Source organism: Tachyglossus aculeatus, chromosome 6 (assembly GCF_015852505.1).
Source record: "Tachyglossus aculeatus isolate mTacAcu1 chromosome 6, mTacAcu1.pri, whole genome shotgun sequence".
Taxonomy (NCBI): Eukaryota; Metazoa; Chordata; class Mammalia; order Monotremata; family Tachyglossidae; genus Tachyglossus; species Tachyglossus aculeatus.
The window spans coordinates 38,411,103-38,436,222 of record NC_052071.1 but is presented as its reverse complement, the minus strand read 5'-3'; the positions used below and the strand labels follow the sequence as shown (position 1 = coordinate 38,436,222).

Below are 25,120 nucleotides of genomic sequence, written 5' to 3'. Positions count from 1 at the left end.
CTTGGCCTCCTCTTCCCGCGATCTATTTCGCACCCGGAGGCGGCGTCAGAATCGGCCTCGCTGGTGCGCGCGCTCCCCGCCGGGGACGTCTCGCGAGATTGGCGCCGCTAAGCATCGCGGGACGGCGTTGGGCGACCGCCATGGCGACCAAGGTGGTGGCCGCCGCGAGCAGCGCCGCTAAAACCGTTTTCAGGCCGGTGGTTTTCGGTCGCTGTTGGGAGGTGAGGACGGCGGGAATCGGGGGATGGATGTGGGGGGGGGGTTCATACGTACGTCACAGCGGCATCTTCGTCGACCGACGCCGTTTTTACCCGCAGAGGCGGGGTGGTCGTGAGGAGGCGCCCCCCCGAGTGATTTGATTGGACAAGAGCCTAAAGAGGGGCGTGGCTCTCTGACCTGATTGGCTGCGCTGACTGTCAATCACTGCGAGGGCGGACGGGGGAACGTGGGGGGGGGCGCGGAAGGACGTAGGAACGTGAGCCAGAGAATGGCCTTCATTCATTCATTCATTCATTCATTCATTCAATCGCCTTTATTGAGCGCTTACTGTGTGCAGAGCACTGTACTAAGCGCTTGGGAAGGACAAGTTGGCAACATAAAGAGACGGTCCCTACCCAACAGCGGGCTCATTCATTCATTCAATAATAATAATAATAATGATGATGGTATTTATTAAGCGCTTACTATGTGCAGAGCACTGTTCTAAGCGCTGGGGAGGTTACAAGGTGACCAGGTTGTCCCACGGGGGGCTCACAGTCTTCATCCCCATTTTACAGATGAGGTAACTGAGGCCCAGAGAAGTGAAGTGGCTTGCCCAAAGTCACCCAGCTGACAATGGGCGGGGCCGGGATTTGAACCCACGACCTCTGACTCCAAAGCCCGGGCTCTTTTCCACTGAGCCACGCTGCTTCTCTAGAGAATGGCCTTCATTCATGCATTCATTCATTCAGTCGTATTTATTGAGCGCTTACTGTGCGCATAGCACTGTACTAAGCACTTGGGAAGTACAAGTCGGCAGCATATAGAGACGGTCCCTACCCAACAGCGGGCTCATTCATTCATTCAGTCATATTTATTCGTTCATTCAGTCGTATTTATTGAGCGCTTACTGTGCGCAGAGCACTGGACTAAGCGCTTGGGAAGTACAAGTCGGCAACATGGAGAGACGGTCCCTACCCAACAGCGGGCTCATTCATTCATTCAATCATATTTATTCGTTCATTCAGTCGTATTTATTGAGCGCTTACTGTGTGCAGAGCACTGTACTAAGCGCTTGGGAAGTCCAAGTCGGCAATCTAGAGAGACGGTCCCTACCCAACAGCGGGCTCATTCGTTCATTCGTTCAATCGTATTTATTGAGCGCCTACTGTGCGCAGAGCACTGTACTAAGCGCTTGGGAAGTCCAAGTCGGTGACATATAATAATAATAATGATGGCATTTATTAAACGCTTACTCTGTGCAAAGCACTGTTCTAAGCGCTGGGGAGGTTACAAGGTGACCTGGTTGTTCCACCTGGGGCTCACAGTCTTAATCCCCATTTTCCAGATGAGGTAACTGAGGCCCAGAGAAGTGAAGTGACTTGCCCAAAGTCACCCAGCTGACAATTGGCGGAGCCGGGATTTGAACCCACGACCTCTGACTCCAAAGCCCGGGCTCTTTTCCACTGAGCCACGCTGCTTCTCTAGAGAATGGCATTCATTCATTCATTCATTCATTCAGTCGTATTTATTGAGCGCTTACTGTGCGCAGAGCACTGTACTAAGCACTTGGGAAGTACAAGTCGGCAGCATATAGAGACGGTCCCTACCCAACAGCGGGCTCATTCATTCATTCAGTCATATTTATTTGTTCATTCAGTCGTATTTATTGAGCGCTTACTGTGCGCAGAGCACTGGACTAAGCGCTTGGGAAGTCCAAGTCGGCAGCATATAGAGACGGTCCCTACCCAACAGCGGGCTCATTCATTCATTCAATCATATTTATTCGTTCATTCAGGCGTATTTATTGAGCACTTACTGTGTGCAGAGCACTGTACTGAGCGCTTGGGAAGTACAAGTCGGCAACCTAGAGAGACGGTCCCTACCCAACAGCGGGCTCATTCATTCATTCATTCAATCGTATTTATTGAGCGCTTACTGTGCGCAGAGCACTGTACTAAGCGCTTGGGAAGTCCAAGTCGGCGACATATAATAATAATAATAATGGCATTTATTAAACGCTTACTCTGTGCAAAGCACTGTTCTAAGCGCTGGGGAGGTTACAAGGTGACCAGGTTGTCCCACGGGGGACTCACAGTCTTAATCCCCATTTTACAGATGAGGTAACTGAGGCCCAGAGAAGTTAAGTGGCTTGCCCAAAGTCACCCAGCTGACAATTGGCGGAGCCGGGATTTGAACCCACGACCTCTGACTCCAAAGCCCAGGCTCTTTTCCACTGAGCCACGCTGCTTCTCTAGAGAATGGACTTCATTCATTCAATCGTATTTATTGAGCGCTTACTGTGCGCAGAGCACTGTACTAAGCCTTACTGTGCGCAGAGCACTGTACTAAGCGCTTGGGAAGTCCAAGTCGGCAGCATATAGAGACGGTCCCTACCCAACAGCGGGCTCATTCATTCATTCAGTCGTATTCGTTCATTCAGTCGTATTTATTGAGCGCTTACTGTGTGCAGAGCACTGTACTAAGCGCTTGGGAAGTCCAAGTCGGCAACCTAGAGAGACAGTCCCTACCCAACAGCGGGCTCATTCGTTCATTCATTCAATCGTATTTATTGAGCGCCTACTGTGCGCAGAGCACTGGACTAAGCGCTTGGGAAGTCCAAGTCGGCAACATATAATAATAATAATGATGGCATTTATTAAGCGCTTACTCTGTGCAAAGCACTGTTCTAAGCGCTAGGGAGGTTACAAGGTGATCAGGTTGTCCCGCAGGGGGATCACAGTATTAATCCCCATTTTACAGATGAGGGAACTGAGGCCCAGAGAAGTTAAGTGACTTGCCCAAAGTCACACAGCTGACAGCGGAGTCGGGATTTGAACTCATGACCTCTGACTCCAAAGCCCGGGCTCTTTCCGCTGGACCACGCTGCTTCTCTATATATATAGAGAGAAGCATATAGAGATGGTCCCTACCCAACAGCGGGCTCACAGTCTAGTAGGGGGAGACAGAGAACAAAACAAAACATTAGCAAAATAAATAGAGTAAATATGTACAAATAAAATAAATAAGTACATTTATTTATTTGTTTGCTTGTCTGCTACCTGAGAATAGTAATAATAATAATGATGGCATTTGTTAAGCGCTTACTGTGTGCGAATAATAATAATAATAACCACAATAATAATGATGGCATTTGTTAAGCACTTACTATGTGCAAAGCACTGTTCTAAGCACTGGGGGGATACAGGTGATCAGGTTGTCCCACGCGGGGCTCACAGTCTTCATCCCCATTTTACAGATGAGGGAACTGAGGCGCAGAGAAGTTGTGACTTAATAATAATAATAATAATAATGGTATTTGTTAAGCGCTTACTATGTGCGAAGCTCTGTTCTAAGCACTGGGGAGGTGACAAGGTGATCAGGTTGTCCCACGTGGGGCTCACAGTCCTCATCAATCAATCAATCAATCGTATTTATTGAGCGCTTACTATGTGCAGAGCACTGGACTAAGCGCTTGGGAAGTACAAATTGGCAACACATAGAGACAGTCCCTACCCAGCAGTGGGCTCACAGTCTAAAAGGGGGAGACAGAGAACAAAACCAAACATACCAACAAAATAAAATAAATAGGATAGAAATGTACAAGTAAAATAAATAAATAAATAAATAGAGTAATAAATATGTACAACCATATATACATATATACAGGTGCTGTGGGGAAGGGAAGGAGGTAAGATGGGGGGGATGGAGAGGGGGACGAGGGGGAGAGGAAGGAAGGGGCTCAGTCTGGGAAGGCCTCCTGGAGGAGGTGAGCTCTCAGCAGGGCCTTGAAGGGAGGGAGAGAGCTAGCTTGGCGGAGGGGCAGAGGGATTGGGGGCATTCCAGGCCCGGGGGATGACGTGGGCCGGGGGTTGATGGCGGGACAGGCGAGAACGAGGTACAGTGAGGAGATTAGCGGTGGAGGAGCGGAGGGTCCTCATCCCCATTTTACAGATGAGGGAACTGAGGCACAGAGATGTGAATAATAATAATAATAACGATGGCATTTGTTAAGCGCTTACTATATGTGAAGCACTGTTCTAAGCGCTGGGGTGGTGACAAGGTGATCAGGTTGTCCCACATGGGGCTCACAGTCTTCATCCCCATTTTCCAGATGAGAGAACTAAGGCACAGAGATGTGAGTAATAATAATAATAATGATGATGGCATTTGTTAAGTGCTTACTATGTGCGAATCACTGTTCTAAGCTCTGGGGAGGTGACAAGGTGATCAGGTTGTCCCACGTGGGGCTCACAGTCTTCATCCCCATTTTACAGATGAGAGAACTGAGGCACAGAGAAGTGAATAATAATAATAATGATAATGGCATTTGTTAAGCACTTACTATGTGCAAAGCACTGTTCTAAACGCTGGGGAGGTTACAAGATGATCAAGTTGTCTCACGTGGGGCTCTCAGTCTTCATCCCCATTTTCCACATGAGGGAACTGAGGCACAGAGAAGTTATGACTTAATAATAATGATGGTATTTGTTCAAATCCCGCCTCTGCCAATTGTCAGCTGTGTGACTTTGGGCAAGTCACTTCACTTCTCTGTGCCTCAGTTACCTCATCTGTAAAATGGGGATTAAGACTGGGAGCCCCCTTTGGGACAACCTGATCACCTTGTAACCTCCCCAGCACTTAGAACAGTGCTTTGCACATAGTAAGTGCTTAATAAATGCCATTATTATTATTATTATTATCCATTCCTTCATATTTATTGAGCACTTACCGTGTGCAGAGCACTGTATTAAGTGCTTGGGAAGTACAGTTCACCGACAGAGACAGTCCCTACCCAACTACGAGGCTCACAGTCTGGAGGAAAATCGGGTTGCACGTAGTCCCTGTACCATGTGGGGCTCACGGTCTGAATCCCCGTTTTACAGATGAGTTAACTGAGGCCCAGAGAAGTTAAGTGACTTGCCCAAGGTCACACAGGTGGCGGAGCTGGGATTAGAACCCCGGACCCTCTGACTGCTAGGCCTGTGCTGTCTCCACTCTGCCATGTTGCTTCTCTAGGCCGGAGTGGTAAGGAGAGACCAGGATCCCTAGTACAGATCCTTGACATAATAATTGGGGGATTTGTTAAGCGCTTACTCTGTGCCGGGCCCTGGGTTCATTCATTCATTCATTCAATCAATCAATCAATCAATCAATCGTATTGAGCGCTTACTGTGTGCAGAGCACTGTACTAAGTGCTTGGGAAGTACAAGTTGGCAACATAGAGAGACAGTCCCTACCCAACGGTGGGCTCACAGCCTAGAAGGGGGAGACAGAGGACAAAACCAAACATACTAACAAAATAAAATAAATAGACTAGATAGGTACAAGTAAGATAAATAAATAAATAAATAGAGGAATAAATATGTACAAACATATATACTTTTAGACTGTGAGCCCACTGTTGGGTAGGGACTGTCTCTATATGTTGCCAATTTGTACTTCCCAAGTGCTTAGTACAGTGCTCTGCACATAGTAAGCGCTCAATAAATACAATTGATGATGATGATGATGATATACAGGTGCTGTGGGGAAGGGAAGGAGGTAAGATGGGGGAAGGAGAGGGGGAGAGGAAGGAATTATTGAGCGCTTACTGTGTGCAGAGCACTGTACTAAGCGCTTGGGAAGTCCAAGTTGGCAACATATAGAGACAGTCCCTACCCCACAGTGGGCTCACAGTCTAGAAGGGGGAGACAGAGAACAAAACAAAACATATTAACAAAATAAAATAAATAGAATAAATATGCACAAATAAAATAAATAGAGTAATAATAAAAAATGAAATACTTAGAGAAGCAGCAGCAGAAGAAGCAGCGTGGCCTAGTGTAATAGACTGTGGGTCTGGGATCTGATCCTGCCTCGCCTCTTATCTGCTTTGTGACCTTGGACAAGTCACTTCACTTTTCACTTTTCACCTGTATATATATATATATATATATATGTGTATATATATATATATAAATATATATATGTTTGTACATATTTATTGCTCTATTTATTTTACTTGTACATATCTATTCTATTTTATTTTGTTAATACATTTGGTTTTGTTCTCTGTCTCCCCCTTCTAGACTGTGAGCCCACTGTTGGGTAGGGACCGTCTCTATATGTTGCCAACTTGTACTTACCAAGCGCTTAGTACAGCGCTCTGCACACAGTAAGCGCTCAATAAATACGATTGGTTGATTGATTGATTTTCTGGGCCCCAGTTACCTCGGCTGTAAAATGGAGATGAAGTCTTTTAGACTGTGAGCCCACTGTTGGGTAGGGACTGTCTCTATGTGATGCCAATTTGTACTTCCCAAGCGCTTAGTACAGTGCTCTGCACATAGTAAGCGCTCAATAAATACGATTGATTGATTGATTGATTGATTGATTGTGAGCCCCACGTGGGCTGTGTCCAACCCGATTAGCTTGTGTGTACCCCAGTGCGGGGAACAGAGTCTGACACGTAGCGCTTAATAAATGCCGTTAAAAAAGACTTTCAGGTCGGATGCTGCCCCAGCCCCACACGGGGCTCACGGTCCCAAGTGGGAAGTTTCCAAATGAGGAAACTGAAGCACAGAGGTTAAGTGACTGCTCAAGGTCACTCAGCCAACAAGTGTAGCCGAGATTAGAGCCCAGGTCTCAATCAATCAATCAAATTTATGGAGCGCTTACTGTGTGCAGAGCACTGTACTAAGCGCTTGGGAAGGACAGGTTGGCAATATATAGAGACGGTCCCTACCCCGCAGTGGGCTCACAGTCTAGAAGGGGGAGACAGAGAACAAAACATATTAACAAAATAAAATAAATAGACTAGATATGTACAAGTAAAATAAATCAATAAATAGAGTAATAAATCCGTACAAACATATATACATATATACAGGTGCTGTGGGGAAGGGAAGGAGGTAAGGCGAGGGGGATGGAGAGGAGGAGGAGGAGGGGGAGAGGAAGGAGGGGAGGGAAGGAAGGAGTCTGCTTTTTTAACCAACAGCATGGAATCAATCAATCGTATTTATTGAGCGCTTACTGTGCAGAGCACTGTACTAAGCACTTGGGAAGTACAAGTTGGCAACATATCATCATCAATCGTATTTATTGAGCGCTTTCTGTGTGCAGAGCACTGTACTAAGCGCTTGGGAAGTACAAGTTGGCAACATATAGAGACAGTCCCTACCCAACAGTGGGCTCACAGTCTAAAAGGGGGAGACAGAGAACAAAACCAAGCATAATGGGCCAGCATGAACACAGACTAGAGAGTCAGAAGGACCTGACCGTCTAATGCTGATGATGATCAATCAATCAATAATACGATTGATTGATTGATGATGGCATTTATTAAGCGCTTACTATGTGCAAAACACTGTTCTAAGCACTGGGGAGGTTACAAGGTGATCAGGTTGTCCCATGGCGGGCTCACAGTCTTAATCCCCATTTTCCAGATGAGGGAACTGAGGCACAGAGAAGTTGTGACTTAATAATGATGATGGTATTTGTTAATAATAATAATAATGGCATTTGTTGAGCGCTTACTATGTGCAGAGCACTGTTCTAAGCACTGGGGAGGTTACAAGGTGATCAGGTTGTCCCACGGGGGCTCATAGTCTTAATCCCCATTTTACAGATGAGGTAACTGAGGCACAGAGAAGTGAAGTGACTTGCCCAAAGTCACCCAGCTGACAGTTGGAGGAGCCGGGGTTTGAACCCACGACCTCTGACTCCAAAGCCCGGGCTCTTTCCATTGAGCCACTCTGCTGTTCATTCATTCATTCAATCGTATTTATTGAGCGCTTACTGTGTGCAGAGCACTGTACTAAGCGCTTGGGAAGTACAAGTTGGCAACACATAGAGACGGTCCCTACCCAACAGTGGGCTCACAGTCTAGAAGGGGGAGACAGAGAACAACACAAAACATATTAATAAAATAAATAGAATAAACATGTACAAATAAAATAAATAGAGTGATAAATCCGCACAAACATATATACATATATACAGGTGCTGTGGGGAGGGGAAGGAGGCAAGGTGGGGGGGAGGGGGAGGAGCGCTGTTAAGCGCTTACTATGTGCCAAGCACTGTTCTAAGCGCTGGGGAGGTTACAAGGTGATCAGGTTGTCCCACGGGGGGGCTCACAGTCTTCATCCCCATTTTACAGTTGAGGGAACTGAGGCCCAGAGAAGTGAAGTGACTTGCCCAAAGTCACCCAGCAAGCCACTTTGCTTCTCTGTGCCCCAGTCACCTCATCTGTAAAATGGGGATTAAGACTGTGAGCAACAAAACAAAAATAAAAATGGTCGCTTTACTTACACTAGGCTGGTTTCTGGTGGTTCGGTGCCACTGACAGGTTGTGTAAAATGGTATTTCTTAAGCGCCTACTCTGTGCCAGGCACTGTACTAAGCGCTGGGGTGGGGAAAAAGCAAATCAAGTTGGACACAGTCCCTGTCCCGCCTGAGGCTCACAGTCTTAATCCTCACTTTACAGATGAGGTAATTGAGGCATAGAGAAGGGAAGTGACTTGCCCAAGGCCACACAGCGGACAAGTGCCAGATCCAGGATTAGAACTCATGACCTTCCCAGACTGAGCCCCCTCCTTCCTCTCTCCCCCTCGTCCCCCTCTCCATCCCCACCGTCTTACCTCCTTCCCTTCCCCACGGCACCTGTATATGTGTATATATGTTTGTACAGATTTATTACTCTATTTATCTTCCTTGTACATATCTATTCTATTTGTTTTATTTTGTTAATATGTTTGGTTTTGTTCTCTGTCTCCCCCTTCTAGACTGTGAGCCCACTGTTGGGTAGGGACCGTCTCTATATGTTACCAACTTGGACTTCCCAAGCACCTAGTCCAGTGCTCTGCACACAGTAAGCGCTCAATAAATACGATTGATTGATTGATTACGTGTGCCCGTGGCCCTCCGGGTTTGAACTGGGGACAGGGCAGGCTGCCTTTTCGTTGACGCCCCTCGCCCCCCAAAAGAATCACAGGGTTTAACGCCCCCTCCTCCCCTCCTTTCTTCCCTACGCTTGGTCTCCTGCCTTTTGGTGTTGGTGCCATGGGAACGGTGGAGTCCCGCTCCCTTGGGAACGCATCATTCGGTATTTGGATTTTCTTGGCCGCGGCCTAGCTTCTTGTAGCTTCTCAGACCCTCTGGCCTAGTTCCGCGACTCTTGGGTTTGCTTTTCTCAACGTGTCACCTCTCCTCCCTTCGAAACTCGTTTCTCTTTGTCCTGCATGGGGCTCCTTTGGGTGTGGACTGATTTGGGGCCATGAGGTGAAAGGGCACAGGCCCCCCCACGACCTCTTGGCCGACACGTCTTCGTAGGCAGAGCGATTCCGTCCGTGGGCCGGCTTAAAAGCACACGCTGAGGAAGATGGTAACGTCTGTACTTGTACAGCCTGGGTTGCCCGAGGACATAAATGAACACCAAGTTTATTTCCCTCGAACAGGCCCCGTGATTAAGTTGGGTATTTTAGATTTCTTCCTCGATTTACGCTCTTCCCGTTTCTCCGCCTCCACAATCTCCACTAAAATCCTTCACCGAAAAGAAGACACTGCACGCGCTAGATATGTTGGGCCGAAAGATTCATTCAGTCGTGTTTATTGAGCGCTTACCGTGTGCCGAGCACTGTACTAAGCACTTGGAACAGTATGCAACAGTATGATTAAGCTTTCCGGGCCATTAGTAGGAAGTTTTGAGCCCTTATGTCCCTGGGAAAATTAGAGGAGGTGAAAAATGACCTGACCCCACCCCTTTCTAAGGGCCAGTGAGGTTTTTCTAATGGTTCCTGAATGGATCAGTCCCCGAAAGGTATTGGATGTCGCGGTTCTGGGCTTCCATCTTCTCTTGGGTGGAGGGGCGGGCCGGTAATGGAGGCTTGGGTTTGGTTTTTGTTTTCCAGGTTTTAGGTGCCCGGGAGGCCGACCGGAGGGGCTTCTCCTCAGTAAGTGCCTGTCTTGCGTGTGTGCACATCCTGTCATTCCAAGTACCCTCCGGGCTGTAGTCAGCTCCCGTGGGTCACCCCCCCTTCTCTCCCCTCCCTTCTCCCCACCTCCATCTACTCTTCTGCAGCACGCTTGACAGGAAATGGGGAAATGGAACGAATCCCCTCCCGGTTGCCGCCCTCCTCTGAGAGAGAGGATGGGTAATGGACCCTCCCGGGACCATCTGGGTTCTGGCTGGAGTGGGGGGCGTGGTGAGCCGGGCACCCGGGTCCGCCCCACCCCCATTCCCCCCCCACCTCCCCGGGAGCTTCCCAATCCCTGCCAGCCCCGGAGAGTGTGTCCGCGATCCGTCGGTCGGTCGGTGGTGTTATCGGGGGGCGAGAGAGGAGAAGGCCCAGAGTGGACTTGATCCTCTAACTTCTGCTGTTTTGTCTCCCTCCCTTTCCTCCTCCCCCTTTCCTTCCCGCTCCGATCGCTAGCAGCGAACGATTGTGAGTATTTCACTTTTTTTCTGCTTCTAGTCGGAGATAGTATCCGCGATTCGCCCCAGGCGGGCAGAGCTTCTCTCTCTCGGCCTGCCCGCCGTCAGCCCTGGTCCCGCGAGGCCCAAGTGGCGGAGTCCACCCGCCCTCTCTCCGCCCTGAACTCTGCTTCTCTCTCTTGATGGTTGATGGAGGCCGAAAGCCTTCCAGGGACCGAACCGCCTCTGTAACCCCTTCCCCAGAAGACGGGGGACTCTCTGGGGGTGGGTGGGAGGGAACCAGAAAATGTGACGGGGGTGAAAGGCATCCCCTCACCGGACAGAGAGGCTCTTGAAAACAGAAGAGTGGGTGGCGGCCGTCTGAAGCACCAGCTGGCATCAGGCCCACCCCTGTTGGTGATGGCTTCTAGGTGCCCTCAGGAGGCACTTTTTTTAAGGCTCCGGGGCCAGCAAACGCCGGCCCGTTGATCCAAAGTGGGGGCCCCTTCCCCGGACCCTGCCTCAAATAAGGTCTCTAGGCACCGAGGCTCCTTCCCACCCCTCACCCCCTTGGGGAGACCCCCTTGCCCGGCGGCAGAAACCCAGGGGATTGCCCGGCTGCCAAGAGGTGTCTGACTTGGGCTTTTGTGGCCTTTCTCTCCACAGCCTCCCTCTGCCAAGTATGGTGGCCGGCACACCGTGACCATGATCCCGGGGGACGGCATCGGACCTGAGCTGATGCTCCACGTCAAATCGGTGTTCAGGTACGGTCCCGTCCCCTCTCCCCCTCCGCTTCCCCCGCATTTCCAAGCCCCAGGGTGGGACGACGACTCTGGACTCTGCTCATTCCCCTTTGTGCTGTCGATGCACTGCGATCACTGACCTTTGGCTAGTTGACATTCGCCCCACCCCGCGGCACTCGTGTACAAAGCTTTAAATTACATATTATAAGTTCCTTAGTCTTTCATATTCACGTCTGTCTCCCCTCCTAGACTATAAGGTCGTTAGGGACAGGGAACTGTGTCTCAATCAATCAATCAATCAATCAATCAATCGTATTTATTGAGCGCTTACTGTGTGCAGAGCACTGGACTAAGCGCTTGGGAAGTACAAGGCGGCAACACATAGAGCCAGTCCCTACCCAACAGCGGGCTCACAGTCTAGAAGGGGGAGACAGAGAACAAAACCAAACATACTAACAAAATAAAATAAATAGAATAGGTATGTACAAGGGAGATAAATAAATAAATAGAGGAATAAATCTGTACAAACATATATACATATATACAGGTGCTGTGGGGAAGGGAAGGAGGAAAGATGGGGGGGATGGAGAGGGGGACGAGGGGGAGAGGAAGGAAGGGGCTCAGTCTGGAAAGGCCTCCTGGAGGAGGTGAGCTAATTAGGAGGTCTCCTAATTCTGTTGTATTGTACTCTCCCAAGCGCTTAGTACGGTTCTCTGTATTCATTCCATATTATTGTTATTATTGAGAAGCATATTATTATTGAGAAGCAGCGTGGCTCAGTGGAAAGAGCACGGGCTTTGGAGTCAGAGTTCATGGTTTCAAATCCCGGCTCTGCCAATTGTCAGCCGTGTGACTTGGGCAAGCCACTTAAATTCTCTGTGCCTCAGTTCCCTCATCTGTAAAAAATGGGGATTATGACTGTGAGCCCCCCATGGGACAACCTGAAATCCTTGTAACCTCCCCAGCGCTCAGAACAGTGCTTTGCACATAGTAAGCGCTTAATAAATGCCATCATCATCATTCATTCAATCATATTTATTGAGCGCTTACTGTGTGCAGAGCACTGTACTAAGCGCTTGGGAAGTACAAGTCGGCAACATATAGAGACGGTTCCTACCCAACAGTGGGCTCACAGTCTAGAAGGGGGAGACAGACAACAAAACAAAACACATAGACAGGTGTCAGAACCGTCAGAATAAATAGAATTACAGCTAGATGCACATTAACAAGAGTAGTAAATATGTACAGGTAAAGTAAATATGCTCTGTACATAGTAAGTGCTCAATAAATAAGAGGTAAAAGAGCCCACCGTCAAGGAGATGACCATAAGAAGGCAGGTGAATAATAATAATAATTATGGTATTTGTTAAGCGCTTACTATGTGCCAACCACTGTTCTAAGCATTGGGGTAGACAGAAAGTAATCAGGTTGTCCCACGTGGGGCTCAGTTTTAATTCCCATTTTACAGAGAGGGTAACTGAGGCACAGTGTCAGCCTTCCTTGGGGGAAACCCCCAGTTTGGGGGAGCTCCTGTTCTCCTTGGTGGGTGAGGAGGATAAGCAAACTGAAGGTCCCCTTTGACCATGGTGTGGTTGGGCTGGGGCGGTGGGGGGGGTCTCCTTAGGGGTCTCCAAGGTGGGGGCTGAAGCAGCTGAAGATAAGAAGTGGGCTACCAGCCCCTCCAGTGTTGTAGCCCAACCCCGCTGGGAGGTCTGGCCAACGTGGGGCCAAAACAGTGAATTCTCACCTGACAATTTAGGACAGAGAACAGTGAGCTGGAAAGACTATAGACTCTAAGCTTGTTGTGGGTAATAATAATAATAATAATAATAATGGCATTTATTAAGCGCTTACTATGTGCAAAGCACTGTTCTAAGCGCTGGGGAGGTTACAAGGTGATCAGGTTGTCCCACGGGGGGCTCACAGTCTTCATCCCCATTTTACAGGTGAGGTCACCGAGGCCCAGAGAATAATAATAATAATAATAATGGCATTTGTTAAGCGCTTACTATGTGCAAAGCACTGTTCTAAGCTCTGGGGAGGTTACAAGGTGATCAGGTTGTCCCACGGGGGGCTCACAGTCTTCATCCCCATTTTACAGATGAGGGAACTGAGGCCCAGAGAAGTGAAGTGACTTGCCCAAAGTCACCCAGCTGACAATTGGTGGAGCCGGGATTTGAATCCATGACCTCTGACTCCAAAGCCCGGGCTCTTTCCACTGAGCCACGCAACAATACAACATGTTGTATTGTAACTCTCCCAAGTGCTTAGCACAGTGCTCTGCACACAGCTCTCAATAAATCTCATAATATTGATAGTGATAATGTGGCCCAGGTGCATCACACAAACACACATATGCGCACACACTCACACAATCATCCAAGCGCTTAGTACAGTGCTCTGCACACGGTAAGCGCTCAATACATACGATTGATTGATTGATTGATTGATCATTCAGGCTAATGGGCTGCCTATGTTAGGGAGATATGATAATAATAATGATGGCATTTATTAAGCGCTTACTATGTGCAAAGCACCGTTCTAAGCGCTGGGGAGGCTACAGAGTGATCCGGTTGTCCCACGGAGGGCTCCCAGTCTTAATCCCCATTTTACAGATGAGGTAACTGAGGCACAGAGAAGTGAAGTGACTTGCCCAAAGTCTGAAGTGACTTGCCCAAAGTGATGAGAGTGTCTGACTTGCCTGTTTGACTGTAAAGTCCTCAAGGGCAGGGATAGTTTCTGTTAATTTTGTTTTACCCTTCCAAGCCCTTTAGTACAGTGCTGTGCACACAGGAGCTCAATAAAGAAATACATGGTGAGCTGCACTGTGTTAGCTACTTGGGAAATACAGATAAAATGACACATTCCTTGCCCACAAGGAGCATTCAGCCTAACTGGGGAAGCAGACTTAAAAAATATCGAACTACGAATGGAAAAATCTGTTTTGTTTTATGTAATGTGCCGAACATTTGTGGGTAGCAGGGTGGCCAGCGAGTCAGAGGACTTGAATCCTAATCTCAGCTCTACCATTTTCCTTTTGTGCTAACTCGGGCAAATCAGTTTTCTCATCTGTAAATGGGGATGAAATATCTGTTCCCCCTTCTGTTTAGACTTTGAGCCCCTTGTGGGACAGGGGCTGTCTGACCTGATTATTTTGTACTTACCCCTGCGCTTAGTACGGTGCTTGGCGCATAATCAAAATGCTGTTATTATTTACAGCTAAGCTCCAAATCAGTCAGTGGTGTTTATCCGGTGTTCACTGCACAATTGGTAGAAACGTTCCCTGTCCACAACGAGCTTAGGGGGGAGACAGGCGTTATGACAATCGGTAGAAACGTTCCCTGTCCACAACGAGCTTAGAGGGGGAGACAGGCGTTATGTAAGTAATTTATAGATAAGTACCTAAGTGCTCAGTAAGTAGAAGGAATGGTCTCATCTGCTTCCAGGTGTCTGGAAATCTGATTCCCTCTCCCCCAACTCATCTTCCTGGTCCCCCAGGCAACCACCACGTCTTCGGGTCCTTCAACTCCAGTAACCCGGAGGCTAAGTTGAACGGTTAGCCGTAGGGAAGGCTCAAATTGGGGGTGAGGAGATGAGACCCCAAATGAGAGGAGGAGGTAGAAAGGATTCTCTTAAAAAACAATAATCCACGTGCTCCCGAGAAACAGTCCCTGTTTGAACCCGACTGGGCCAGGGCTTCAAGTTATGCTCTGTTAGCAAGATGCAGCTTTGTAAAGACGTTGCACTCTGCTGCTGGGCTCTGTCCAGGTGCATCCCCTTGTATCCCCCAGTGCTTAGAACAGTGCTTTGCACCTAGTAGGCGCTTAACAAATACCATCATTATTATCATCATTATTAGAGAAGCAGCGTGGCCCAGTGGAAAGAGCCCGGGCTTTGGAGGCAGAAGACGTGGGTTCGAATCGCGGCTCCACCACAAGTCTGCTGTGTGACCTTGGGCAAGTCACTTAACTTCTCTGAGCCTCAGTTACCTCATCTGTAAAAATGGGGATTAAGACTGTGAGCCCTACGTGGGACAGTTTGATCACCATGTATCCCCCCAGCGCTTAGAACAGTGCTTTGCACGTAGTAAGCGCTTAACAAATGCCGTTATTATTATTATTATTATCACCAGTAGCGTGACACAGAGCATGATTTAGAGGATAGAGCTTGACCCTGGGAGTCAGAAGGTCGTGGGTTTTACTCCCAGCTCTGCCACCTGTCTGCTTGGGACCTTGGGCAAGTCACTTTACTTCTCTGTGCCTCAGTTACCTCATCTATAAAATGGGGATTAAGACTGTGAGCCCTCTGTGGGACAGGGGCTGTGTCCAACCTGATTACCTTGTATCTTTTCCAGTGTGTAGAAGAGTTCTTGGCACATAATATTTTTTCTTCTCGGTGGGTGTATTTGTCTATATCAAGCCTCCCTCAGACTCCTTTTTGATTGTGGACCTGCTGGTTTCCGTGGTCTACACGGTAGTGCCCCTTTCCCTGATCCCTCTCAGCTACAGCTGAGGAACCGGGACGTGACGGCCTCCATGGACAGGATCCCAAAAGGGTCACTCACCCAGCCACCGTTCAAGGACAGAATGTCTCCTTCTTTGTGCAAATAATCTCACACCACCACTGAACCAAGTAATTTCCCTCGGACCCAGCCAGATACTTAGGGGTCCTACAGGGTTCACAGAAAACTCTGGACGTTGATGAATTGTCAAAGTCTGGGACGGAGGCGGCTAAGACTGAAGTAGGACAGACTGAAGTAGGACTGACAATCCAGTTTCGGGGAGGCACCGTGGCCTAAATGAAGGGGAGTCCCTGTAGACTGAAAGCTCACTGTGGGCAGGGAATGTGTTTAACAACTCGGTAAAACTGAACTGCCCCCTGCCACCTTCTAGACTGTGAGCCCGCTGTTGGGTAGGGACCGTCTCTATATGTTGCCAACTTGTACTTCCCAAGCGCTTAGTACAGTGCTCTGCACACAGTCAGCGCTCAGTAAATACGATCGAATAAATTCCTTCCTCTCCCCCTCGTCCCCCTCTCCATCCCCCCGTCTTACCTCCTTCCTTTCCCCACAGCACCTGTATATATGTATATATGTCTGTACATATTTATTACTCTATTTTACTTGTACATATCTATTCTATTGATTTTATTTTGTTAGTATATTTGGTTTTGTTCTCTGTCTCCCCCTTCTAGACTGTGAGCCCACTGTTGGGTAGGGACTGTCTCTATACGTTGCCATCTTGTACTTCCCAAGCGTTTAGTACAGTGCTCTGCACACAGTAAGTGCTCAGTAAATATGATTGATTGATTGAATGAATGAATACTATTATTATTATTACTATTACCAGGTGGTTATTATTTTTTATCCTTTTAATGGACTTGTTAGGGGCTTGCTGTGTGTCACACTGTTCTGAGCGCTGGGGTAGATACAAGTTAATTAGGTCCCTTTACCATGTCTCACAGTCCTAAGTAGGAGGGAGAACAGGAGAACTGAAGCACAGGGAAGTCGAGTAGACTCGCCAAGGTCACACAGCAAGCAATTGGCAGAGCCTGGATTTGCCTTTGACTCCAAGGGCCGTTCTCTTTCCACCGGCCATCCTTCCTCTCCAGGCTATGCTGCCTCCTCCACGGGCAGCCATGGGGTGCGATGCCAAATTGTTGGCAATTTGTACTTCCCAAGCGCTTAGTACAGCGCTCTGCACATAGTAAGCGCTCAATAAATACGATTGATGATGATGATGATGATGATGATGATGATCACGTTGCATCACATCCAGGAGGACTCCAGAGACACCGGCGGGAGAGGGGTCGATGTGGCCCGGCCACAGCCAAACAGTTTGGGTGCCCGGGTCGGGGATGTGGCATTTCACTCAATCAATCAATCAATCGTATTTATTGAGCGCTTACCGTGTGCAGAGCACTGGACTAAGCGCTTGGGAAGTACAAGTTGGCAACATATAGAGACAGTCCCTACCCAATAGTGGGCTCACAGTCTAAAAATTTCAGATCATTAGGTGTGCTGTGAAGCGAGCTACGGTTATGATAATAATAATAATAATTTGTACGACCGGCTCCTCGCCCAGCCGCTGTTGAAAAGTTACCCAGTTCCGAAGAGTCCCCTAGTGTTCTGAAGTGCTGGCCTCTCTTACTACTGGTGCCTCACCAGGCACTGAGAGAATTGGAGTTTGTATTAATAATAATGACAAAGCCAGGCTTAATAATAATAATGCTAATAATGACGGCATTTATTAAGCGCTTACTATGTGCAAAGCACTGTTCTAAGCGCTGGGGAGGTTACAAGGTGATCAGGTGGTCCCACGTGGGGCTCACAGTCTTCATCCCCATTTTACAGATGAGGGTACTGAGGCACAGAGAAGTGACTTGCCCCGAGTCACACAGCTGACAGTTGGCGGAGGCGGGATTTGAACCCATGAACTCTGACTCCAAAGCCCGGGCTCTTTCCAGTGAGCCACGCTGCTTGAGTGCCTGGGAGAGGAGCAGCATGGCCCAGTGGAAAGACCACGAGCCCGGTTGTCAGAGGACCTGGGTTCTAATCCTGGCTCTGCCAACTGCTTGCTGTGTGACTTTAGGCAAGTCGCTTAACTTCTCTGGGCCTCAACTGGTGATTAAATCCTTGTTCTCCCTCAATCAATTAATCAGTCATATTTATTGAGCGCTTACTGTGTGCAGAGCACTGTACTAAGCGCTTGGGAAGTACCTACTTAGACTGTGAGCCCCACGCGCGACGGGGATTCTGTCCAACCTCGTTAACTTGTACCTAACCCAGTGCTTAGATCAGTGTAGCACATATACATAGTAAATGCTTAAAAAAAAAGAGTAGTAAGCAGGGCTCAGCAAGCTGCTTTCAGCCTCTCACTCGACTGATAATAATAATAATGATGGTATTTGCTAAGCGCTTACTATGTGCCAAGCACTGTTCTGAGCACTGGGGTAGATACAAGGCAACCAGGTTGTCCCATATGGGGCTCACAGTCTTCATCCCCATTTTACAGATGAGGTAACTGAGGCACAGAGAAGCGACTTGCCCAAAGCCACCCAGCTGACAAGTGGCGGGGCCGGGATTAGAACCCACGACCTCTGACTCCCAAGCCCGGGCTCTTTCCATTAAGCCACGCTGACTGATCCCTGCGGCCTCGGGATAATGAGGAGGAAAGTGTTGGTGGGAGCAGGGTATTATCATCGTTATTATTATTGTCAAAGCAGATCATCATCATCATCAATCGTATTTATTGAGCGTTTACTGTATTCAGAGCACTGTACTAAGCGCTTGGGAAGTACAAATTGGCAACATACAGAGACAGTCCCTACCCAACAGTGGGCTCACAGTCTAAAAGGGGGAGACAGAGAACAAAACCAAACATACTAACAAAATAAAAGAAATAGAATAGATATGTACAAGTAAAATAAATAGAGTAATGAATATGTACAAACATATATACATATATACAGGTGCTGTGGGGAAGGGAAGGAGGTAAGATGTGGGGGATGGAGAGGGGGACGGGGGGGAGAGGAAGGAAGGGGCTCAGTCTGGGAAGATGAGTTGGGACAGAGGTGGAGACCCCGGGGTCCTGCCGGGGGGCTTGGGCTAGTCCTCCAGGGTGGGGAGCCTCTTCCCCGCGCCTCATTGCCTCCCCCCACCCCCACCCCCACTTCCCGATCCAGGCATGCCTGTGTCCCCGTGGATTTCGAGGAGGTGCACGTCAGCTCCAACGCAGACGAGGAAGACATCCGCAATGCCATCATGGCCATCAGGCGGAATCGCGTGGCCCTGAAGGGTGAGCCCGACCAGAGGGTGGGACGGAGGAGGAGTACTCTGTATTACAAAATCATTCTGGAATAAGAAGGGCATCTGGAGCAAATCATTTTATTAAGCGGATTGCCCGGTTTTCTTCCGTAGCCGTAGCCTTTCATCATTTTCAGTGTGAAATACTTCATGCAGAGAAATATAAGACTCTGCATGAGGGCCTGGAATGCCCTCCCTCTGCCCATCCGCCAAGCTAGCTCTCATCCTCCCTTCAAGGCCCTACTGAGAGCTCACCTCCTCCAGGAGGCCTTCCCAGACTGAGCCCCTTCCTTCCTCTCCCCCTCGTCTCCCTCTCCTTCCCCCACATCTTACCTCCTTCCCTTCCCCACAGCACCTGTATATATGTATGTACATATTTATTACTCTATTTATTTTACTTGTACATATCTATTCTATTTTATTTTGTTAGTATGTTTGGTTTTGTTCTCTGTCTCCCCTTTTTAGACTGTGAGCCCACTGTTGGGTAGGGACTGTCTCTCTATGTTGCCAACTTGTACTTCCCAAGCGCTTAGTACAGTGCTCTGCACACAGTAAGCGCTCAATACATACGATTGATTGAGTACCCGGGTGGGGGGGAAGGGTGGGTATTATTGGCCCAACAGCCTGGCTACCTTTGGGTGGCTGCTCCCATCGCCAACCTCGCGGATTGTGCATGGTCCCGGTGCGGATCCCGTGGCCGGCACTTGGGAGAAAACCGAGCAGCCCTGCCCTCCAGGAGCTTACCGTCTAATGGACTGGGCGATGAAATCCCAAAGCCACTCTGGGAGGGAATCTGGGGGCCCGAGGTTGCAACCCCACTGGAGATGCAGGTGGAGGCCGCTTACCTCTCCACCCTGGGCCTTCGTTTCCCGAGTTGCCCCTAAGAGTTGGGGGGTGGTTAGAGAACCAAGAGGAGCAGTTGGGAATAAGGACGGGGAGCCATTTCTGAGGTGCCTGGGGTTGGGGGGTGGGCAGACACTTGGCAAGGGGCTTGGCCGTCTTCAGACCCCATGTAATGTAAGTTGTGACAGGGTTTGGACCGCCTCCCACTTGGATGGGCCCCATCACCTGCTAAGGTGGGACTGAACTCTCTTCCTCCCGGAAGGGTGTACAGAGACCGGCCCCTGAGCTAAGGAGGAAGATTGTACATATTTGTTACTCTATTTATTTATTTATTTATTTTCCTTGTACGTATCTATTCTATTTATTTTATTTTGTTAGTATGTTTGGTTTTGTTCTCTGTCTCCCCCTTTTAGACTGTGAGCCCACTGTCGGGTAGGGACTATCTCTGTTTGTTGCCAACTTGGACTTCCCAAGCGCTTAGTACAGTGCTCTGCACACAGTAAGCGCTCAATAAATACGATTGATGATGATGATCTGTCTGAGAACTGGGGGGCAGAGCCTAGGGCAGGCCAGCTAGCTGCAGCCCCCACCCCAAGACCCCCGCTCCACCTTCCCCTCTCCAGCCCCAAGCCCCGGGCCCAGGCTAATCCGTCCTTTTGGGATCCGCAGGCAACATCGAAACCAACCATAACCTGCCACCCTCCTATAAATCCCGCAACAACATCCTCCGGTGAGAGTTGGGGACGCTGGAGGGAGAAGGGGTGTCCCCAGACCCCACATCCCGGACGGGTCAGGGAGTGGACGGGTGGGGTGTGTGTGTGTGTGTGTCAAGGGGAAGGAGTGCCAGGGCAGCAAGGGAGCTGCCAAAAGAGGCAAGGGGCAACCAGCCCGGTCACAGCCCCCCTGCTCCGTTCTCCAGGACCAGCCTGGACCTGTACGCCAACGTGATCCACTGCAAAAGTCTGCCTGGAGTGGTGACGCGCCACCAGGACATCGACATCCTCATTGTGCGGGAGAACACGGAAGGGGAGTACAGCAGCTTGGAGCACGAGGTGGGTAGCTCCCACAAGCTAAACGGGGCGGGACGGCCCCGTTCTTGGCTCCTCGGGTCTCGGCCGGGCTTCCGAGAGCCCTGCAGCTACCGCCGTCCTCTCCTGGAGCCCTGGAGGTTGGTGCTGTGGGCTCAGGAGGAAGCCCAGGAGCTACGTGGCCTCAGAGGGCAGCCCACAGGTAGTCCTAATTGCTCACTGGGCCTTGATCTCACCTATCTCACCTCCGACCCCTTTGCCACATGCTCTCTCTGTCCAGACCACCACTCTCCCCACCTGCAAAGCCTCATTAAGGTCGCATCTCCCCCAAGAGGCCCTCTCCAATTAAGCCCTCTCATCCCCGACTCCCTGTTTCCCTTCTGCATCATCTATGCACTTGGATCGCCCCCTCTAAATTGTAAGATCACTGTGGGCAGGGAACGTGTCTGCCAACTCCGTTATAATTGTACTCTTACAAGACCTTAGTACAGTGCTCTGCACATAGTAAGTGCTCAGTAAATACCATTAGCTGCAGCGTGGCTCAGTGGAAAGAGCACGGGCTTCGGAGTCAGAGTTCATGGCTTCAAATCCCAGCTCCGCCAGTTGTCAGCTGTGTGACTTTGGGCAAGTCACTTCATCATCATCATCAGTCGTATTTATTGAGCGCTTACTGTGTGCAGAGCACTGTACTAAGCGCTTGTTCTTCACTTCTCTGTGCCCCAGTTACCTCATCTGGAAAATGGGGATTAAGACTGTGAGCCCCCCGTGGGACAACCTGATCACCTTGTAACCTCCCCAGCGCGTAGAACAGTGCTTTGCACATAGTAAGCGCTTAATAAATGCCATCATTGTTATTATTCCTGCCCCCCCTCATTAGTGCCTGGGCCAGAGCGGGTCTAGGAGTTTCTTTGGCCCATTCGAGTCTACTTGTGGTTCTCCTGACCTGGCCCAGCATCCCCTAGGAGAACAAGATCTCACCCTCCTTCAAGGCCTCCTTAAAAGTACATCTCCAAGAGGCCTTCCCTCTTTTCCCACTCCCTTCTGTGTCGACCTAACTCGCTCCTTTTATTCATTCCCCATCAATCAATCAATGTCGTACTTATTGAGCGCTTACTGTGTGCAGAGCACTGTACTAACCCCATCCCAGTCCCATGGCACTTCTGTACATATCTGTAATTTATTTACTCCTATTAATGTCTTGTCTCCTCCCAGAGAAGCAGCGTGGCTCAGTGGGAAGAGCCCGGGCTTGGGAGTCAGAGGTCATGGGTTCTAATCCCGGCTCCGCCACGTGTCTGCTGTGTGCCCTTGGGCGAGTCACTTAACTTCTCTGTGCCGCAGTTCCCTCATCTGTAAAATGGGGATTAAGACTGTGAGCCCCAGGTGGGACAACCTGATCACCTTGTATCCCCCCCACCGCTTAGAACAGTGCTTCGCACATAGTAAGCACTTAACAAATGCCATCATTATCATCATATAACCGCTTCTCTTTTAGACTGTAAGCCCACTGTTGGGTAGGGACTGTCTCTATATGTTGCCAACTTGTACTTCCCAAGCGCTTAGTACAGTGCTCTGCACACAGTAAGCGCTCAACAAATACGATTGATCATTATTATTATCTAGACTGAAAGCTTATTATGGGGAGGGAATGTGTCTGTTTATTGTTACATTGTACCCTCCCAGGGGCTTATTAGTACAATGCTGTGCACAGAATAAGCGCTTAGTAAATACGATTGACTCACAAGCTCTCCCAACTCCTCCTGCTGTTCCTACAGAGCGTGTCTGGGGTGGTGGAGAGCCTGAAGATCATCACGAAGGCCAAATCCCTGCGCATCGCCGAATATGCCTTCAAACTGGCCCAAGAGACAGGGCGCAAGAAAGTGACTGCCGTGCATAAGGCCAACATCATGTGAGGCCCCGGGGAGCTGGGGGCGGGGAAGCCTGTCTTTCCGTGGGGCCGCGGGACTGAGCCACCCCCCGTCCCGTCCCCGCACAGGAAGCTGGGCGACGGGCTCTTCCTACAGTGCTGCAAGGAGGTGGCTGCCCGCTACCCCAACATCGCTTTTGAAAACATGATTGTAGACAACACTACCATGCAGGTACAAAGTCCCTGCTGCCCCGGGCGGGGCTCTCGCTAGCTGGGGGAGCGGGGCTGATCCCTGGGAGCGGGTGGTCCACCGGCTGTTTCTCTCTGCAGTTGGTGTCCCGCCCCCAGCAGTTTGATGTCATGGTGATGCCCAACCTCTACGGCAACATCGTCAACAACGTCTGCGCCGGGTTGGTCGGGGGCCCGGGCCTGGTGGCCGGAGCCAATTACGGGCACGTCTACGCCGTATTTGAGACGGTAAGTGCTGGCTCTTGGTTAGTTGGGGGGAAAAGAGGAGGAGAAGGAGGGCTTTAGGAGTCTAACCGCTGCTTCTCTGAATTTTCCCTAATTTGCCAGGCGACCAGGAACACGGGGAAAAGCATCGCCAATAAGAACATTGCCAACCCCACGGCCACGCTGCTGGCCAGCTGCATGATGCTGGACCACCTGAAGTGAGAACTGGGACCTGCCGGCCCTCATGTCTCCTCCCCTGGGCACGGGACAATTTTTCCTAGAAGGCGAGGAGGGGCCCCGGGCCAGTTGGCCCTGCCCAGCTCCCCCATTTATGCCACTCCCGTCTTGCGGCATAGGAACCGTGCTGTCCCAGGGGAGGTGCTGAGCTCTCATCCGCCATTTCTCCCCTCAGGCTCCACACCTACGCGGCCTCCATCAGGAAGGCGGTCCTGGCGTCCATGGACAACGAAAGTGTAAGTTTCAGCTTGTCCATCCCAACAGCGGGTCCCTACAAAGCAGAGCAGCGGGCCTGGGGATGGGGCCCCAAACTGGTAGCGGGATCAGCCCCAGCTTCCTGACCCGGTTCCTCCTTCCACCCCCCCCCCACCAGATGCACACGCCAGACATCGGTGGTCAGGGCACCACGTCTGACGCCATCCAGGACATCATCCGCCACATACGTGTCATCAACGGCCGTGCCGTCGAGGCCTAGCGCCCTGCCTGGGGCCTACGCCGCCCCGGCTGCCCCCGTCCAAGCCGTGGAACGACGGGGGAGCTGACCCTCACTCCCATATTTATTTGTGAAGGTGCCCGGCCGGGGCCAGGCTGGCTCGTCTTGATGACGAGGCAGTGTGGCCTTAGGGGAAGGGATGAGAACGGGCCCCCGGTCGCCAGCGTCCTCCCTCGCTGTAGCGGAGCCTGCTGCTCCTTTTCATTCCAGCCACCCGACACCTGTGTCTGTTACAGAATAAATGAACTGCGTGGAACTCCTCCAAGCCCTCTCTGCTGGGTGGGTGGGGGTGAGGGTGTCTTCCTCTACCCTCTTGGCTACTGCTGCTGCCCCATGTGCACCTGGAGCAGAGAAAACACCAGCTGCTCGCATTATCAGGAAGGGATCAGCTTCCCATCTCTCTGATTCAGCCCTGACACCCCCCCTGCCCACCTCTCCCTTCTGCCCCCTTGGTTCAGGGGGGGGCTTCTCTTTTGGGCGAGCAAGAGGGTGGCTGCCGGCCCGGACACCTGCTCTATTCTGTTCTGTTAATAGTTCGGCAGGGGCTGGGACACCCAGCCTGGAGCCAGAGGAGAGCGGGGGTCCCCCATTCTGGGGTGAGACCCGCTCACCTGCTGCTCTCCATCAGAGGCGGGTCTGGCCTGTCACCCCCATCCCTGTTAGACTATAAACCGCGACTGCCTCCTCCTCCTCCAGACCCAAACCTTACACCAGCGCCTGTGATGGCAGCCCTCGGCCTTGCCCTTCTGCCCAAAAGCCGGGGTGGGCTCTCCTTGACTGCCTCTGAGCACCTGCCACGGGAGCCTAGTCTGAGTCTAATAATGGTGGTAGTTGAGTGCTTGCTTACTATGTGTCAAACTCTATACTGAGTAGAGGGGTAGATACAAGAAAGCGCTTGTAGGAGGGAGAAGAGGTATTGAACCTCCATTTTACAGATGGAGAAACCGAGACACGCAGAAGTGATTTGGCCAAGGGCCCACAGTAGGTAAAGGGCAGCGCCGGGATTAGAACCTAGGTCCTCGGTCCCAGGCCTGTACTCTTCCCCCAGCCCACGCTCCTCCCTA

At 50.2% G+C, this 25,120-nt stretch overlaps 1 protein-coding gene across 2 annotated transcripts; it reads left to right on the top strand.

Moving 5' to 3' along the window:
- The first annotated feature begins 2 nt into the window (after positions 1-2).
- IDH3G (isocitrate dehydrogenase (NAD(+)) 3 non-catalytic subunit gamma) lies at positions 3-24,312 on the top strand. Of its 2 annotated transcripts, none has more exons than XM_038748451.1 (13): positions 3-221; positions 10,089-10,130; positions 10,614-10,622; positions 11,258-11,355; positions 19,018-19,130; positions 20,651-20,711; positions 20,901-21,033; positions 22,782-22,915; positions 23,003-23,105; positions 23,204-23,350; positions 23,450-23,544; positions 23,739-23,799; positions 23,937-24,312. In XM_038748451.1, exons 1-13 carry the CDS (start codon positions 141-143, stop codon positions 24,036-24,038), a joined length of 1,179 nt encoding a protein of 392 aa, XP_038604379.1. In that variant the 5' UTR covers positions 3-140; the 3' UTR covers positions 24,039-24,312. The 2 variants fall into 2 exon arrangements, with proteins under 2 accessions (XP_038604379.1, XP_038604378.1); XM_038748450.1 differs by having other exon boundaries at positions 4-221; positions 10,611-10,622.
- Positions 24,313-25,120: the final 808 nt, after the last annotated feature.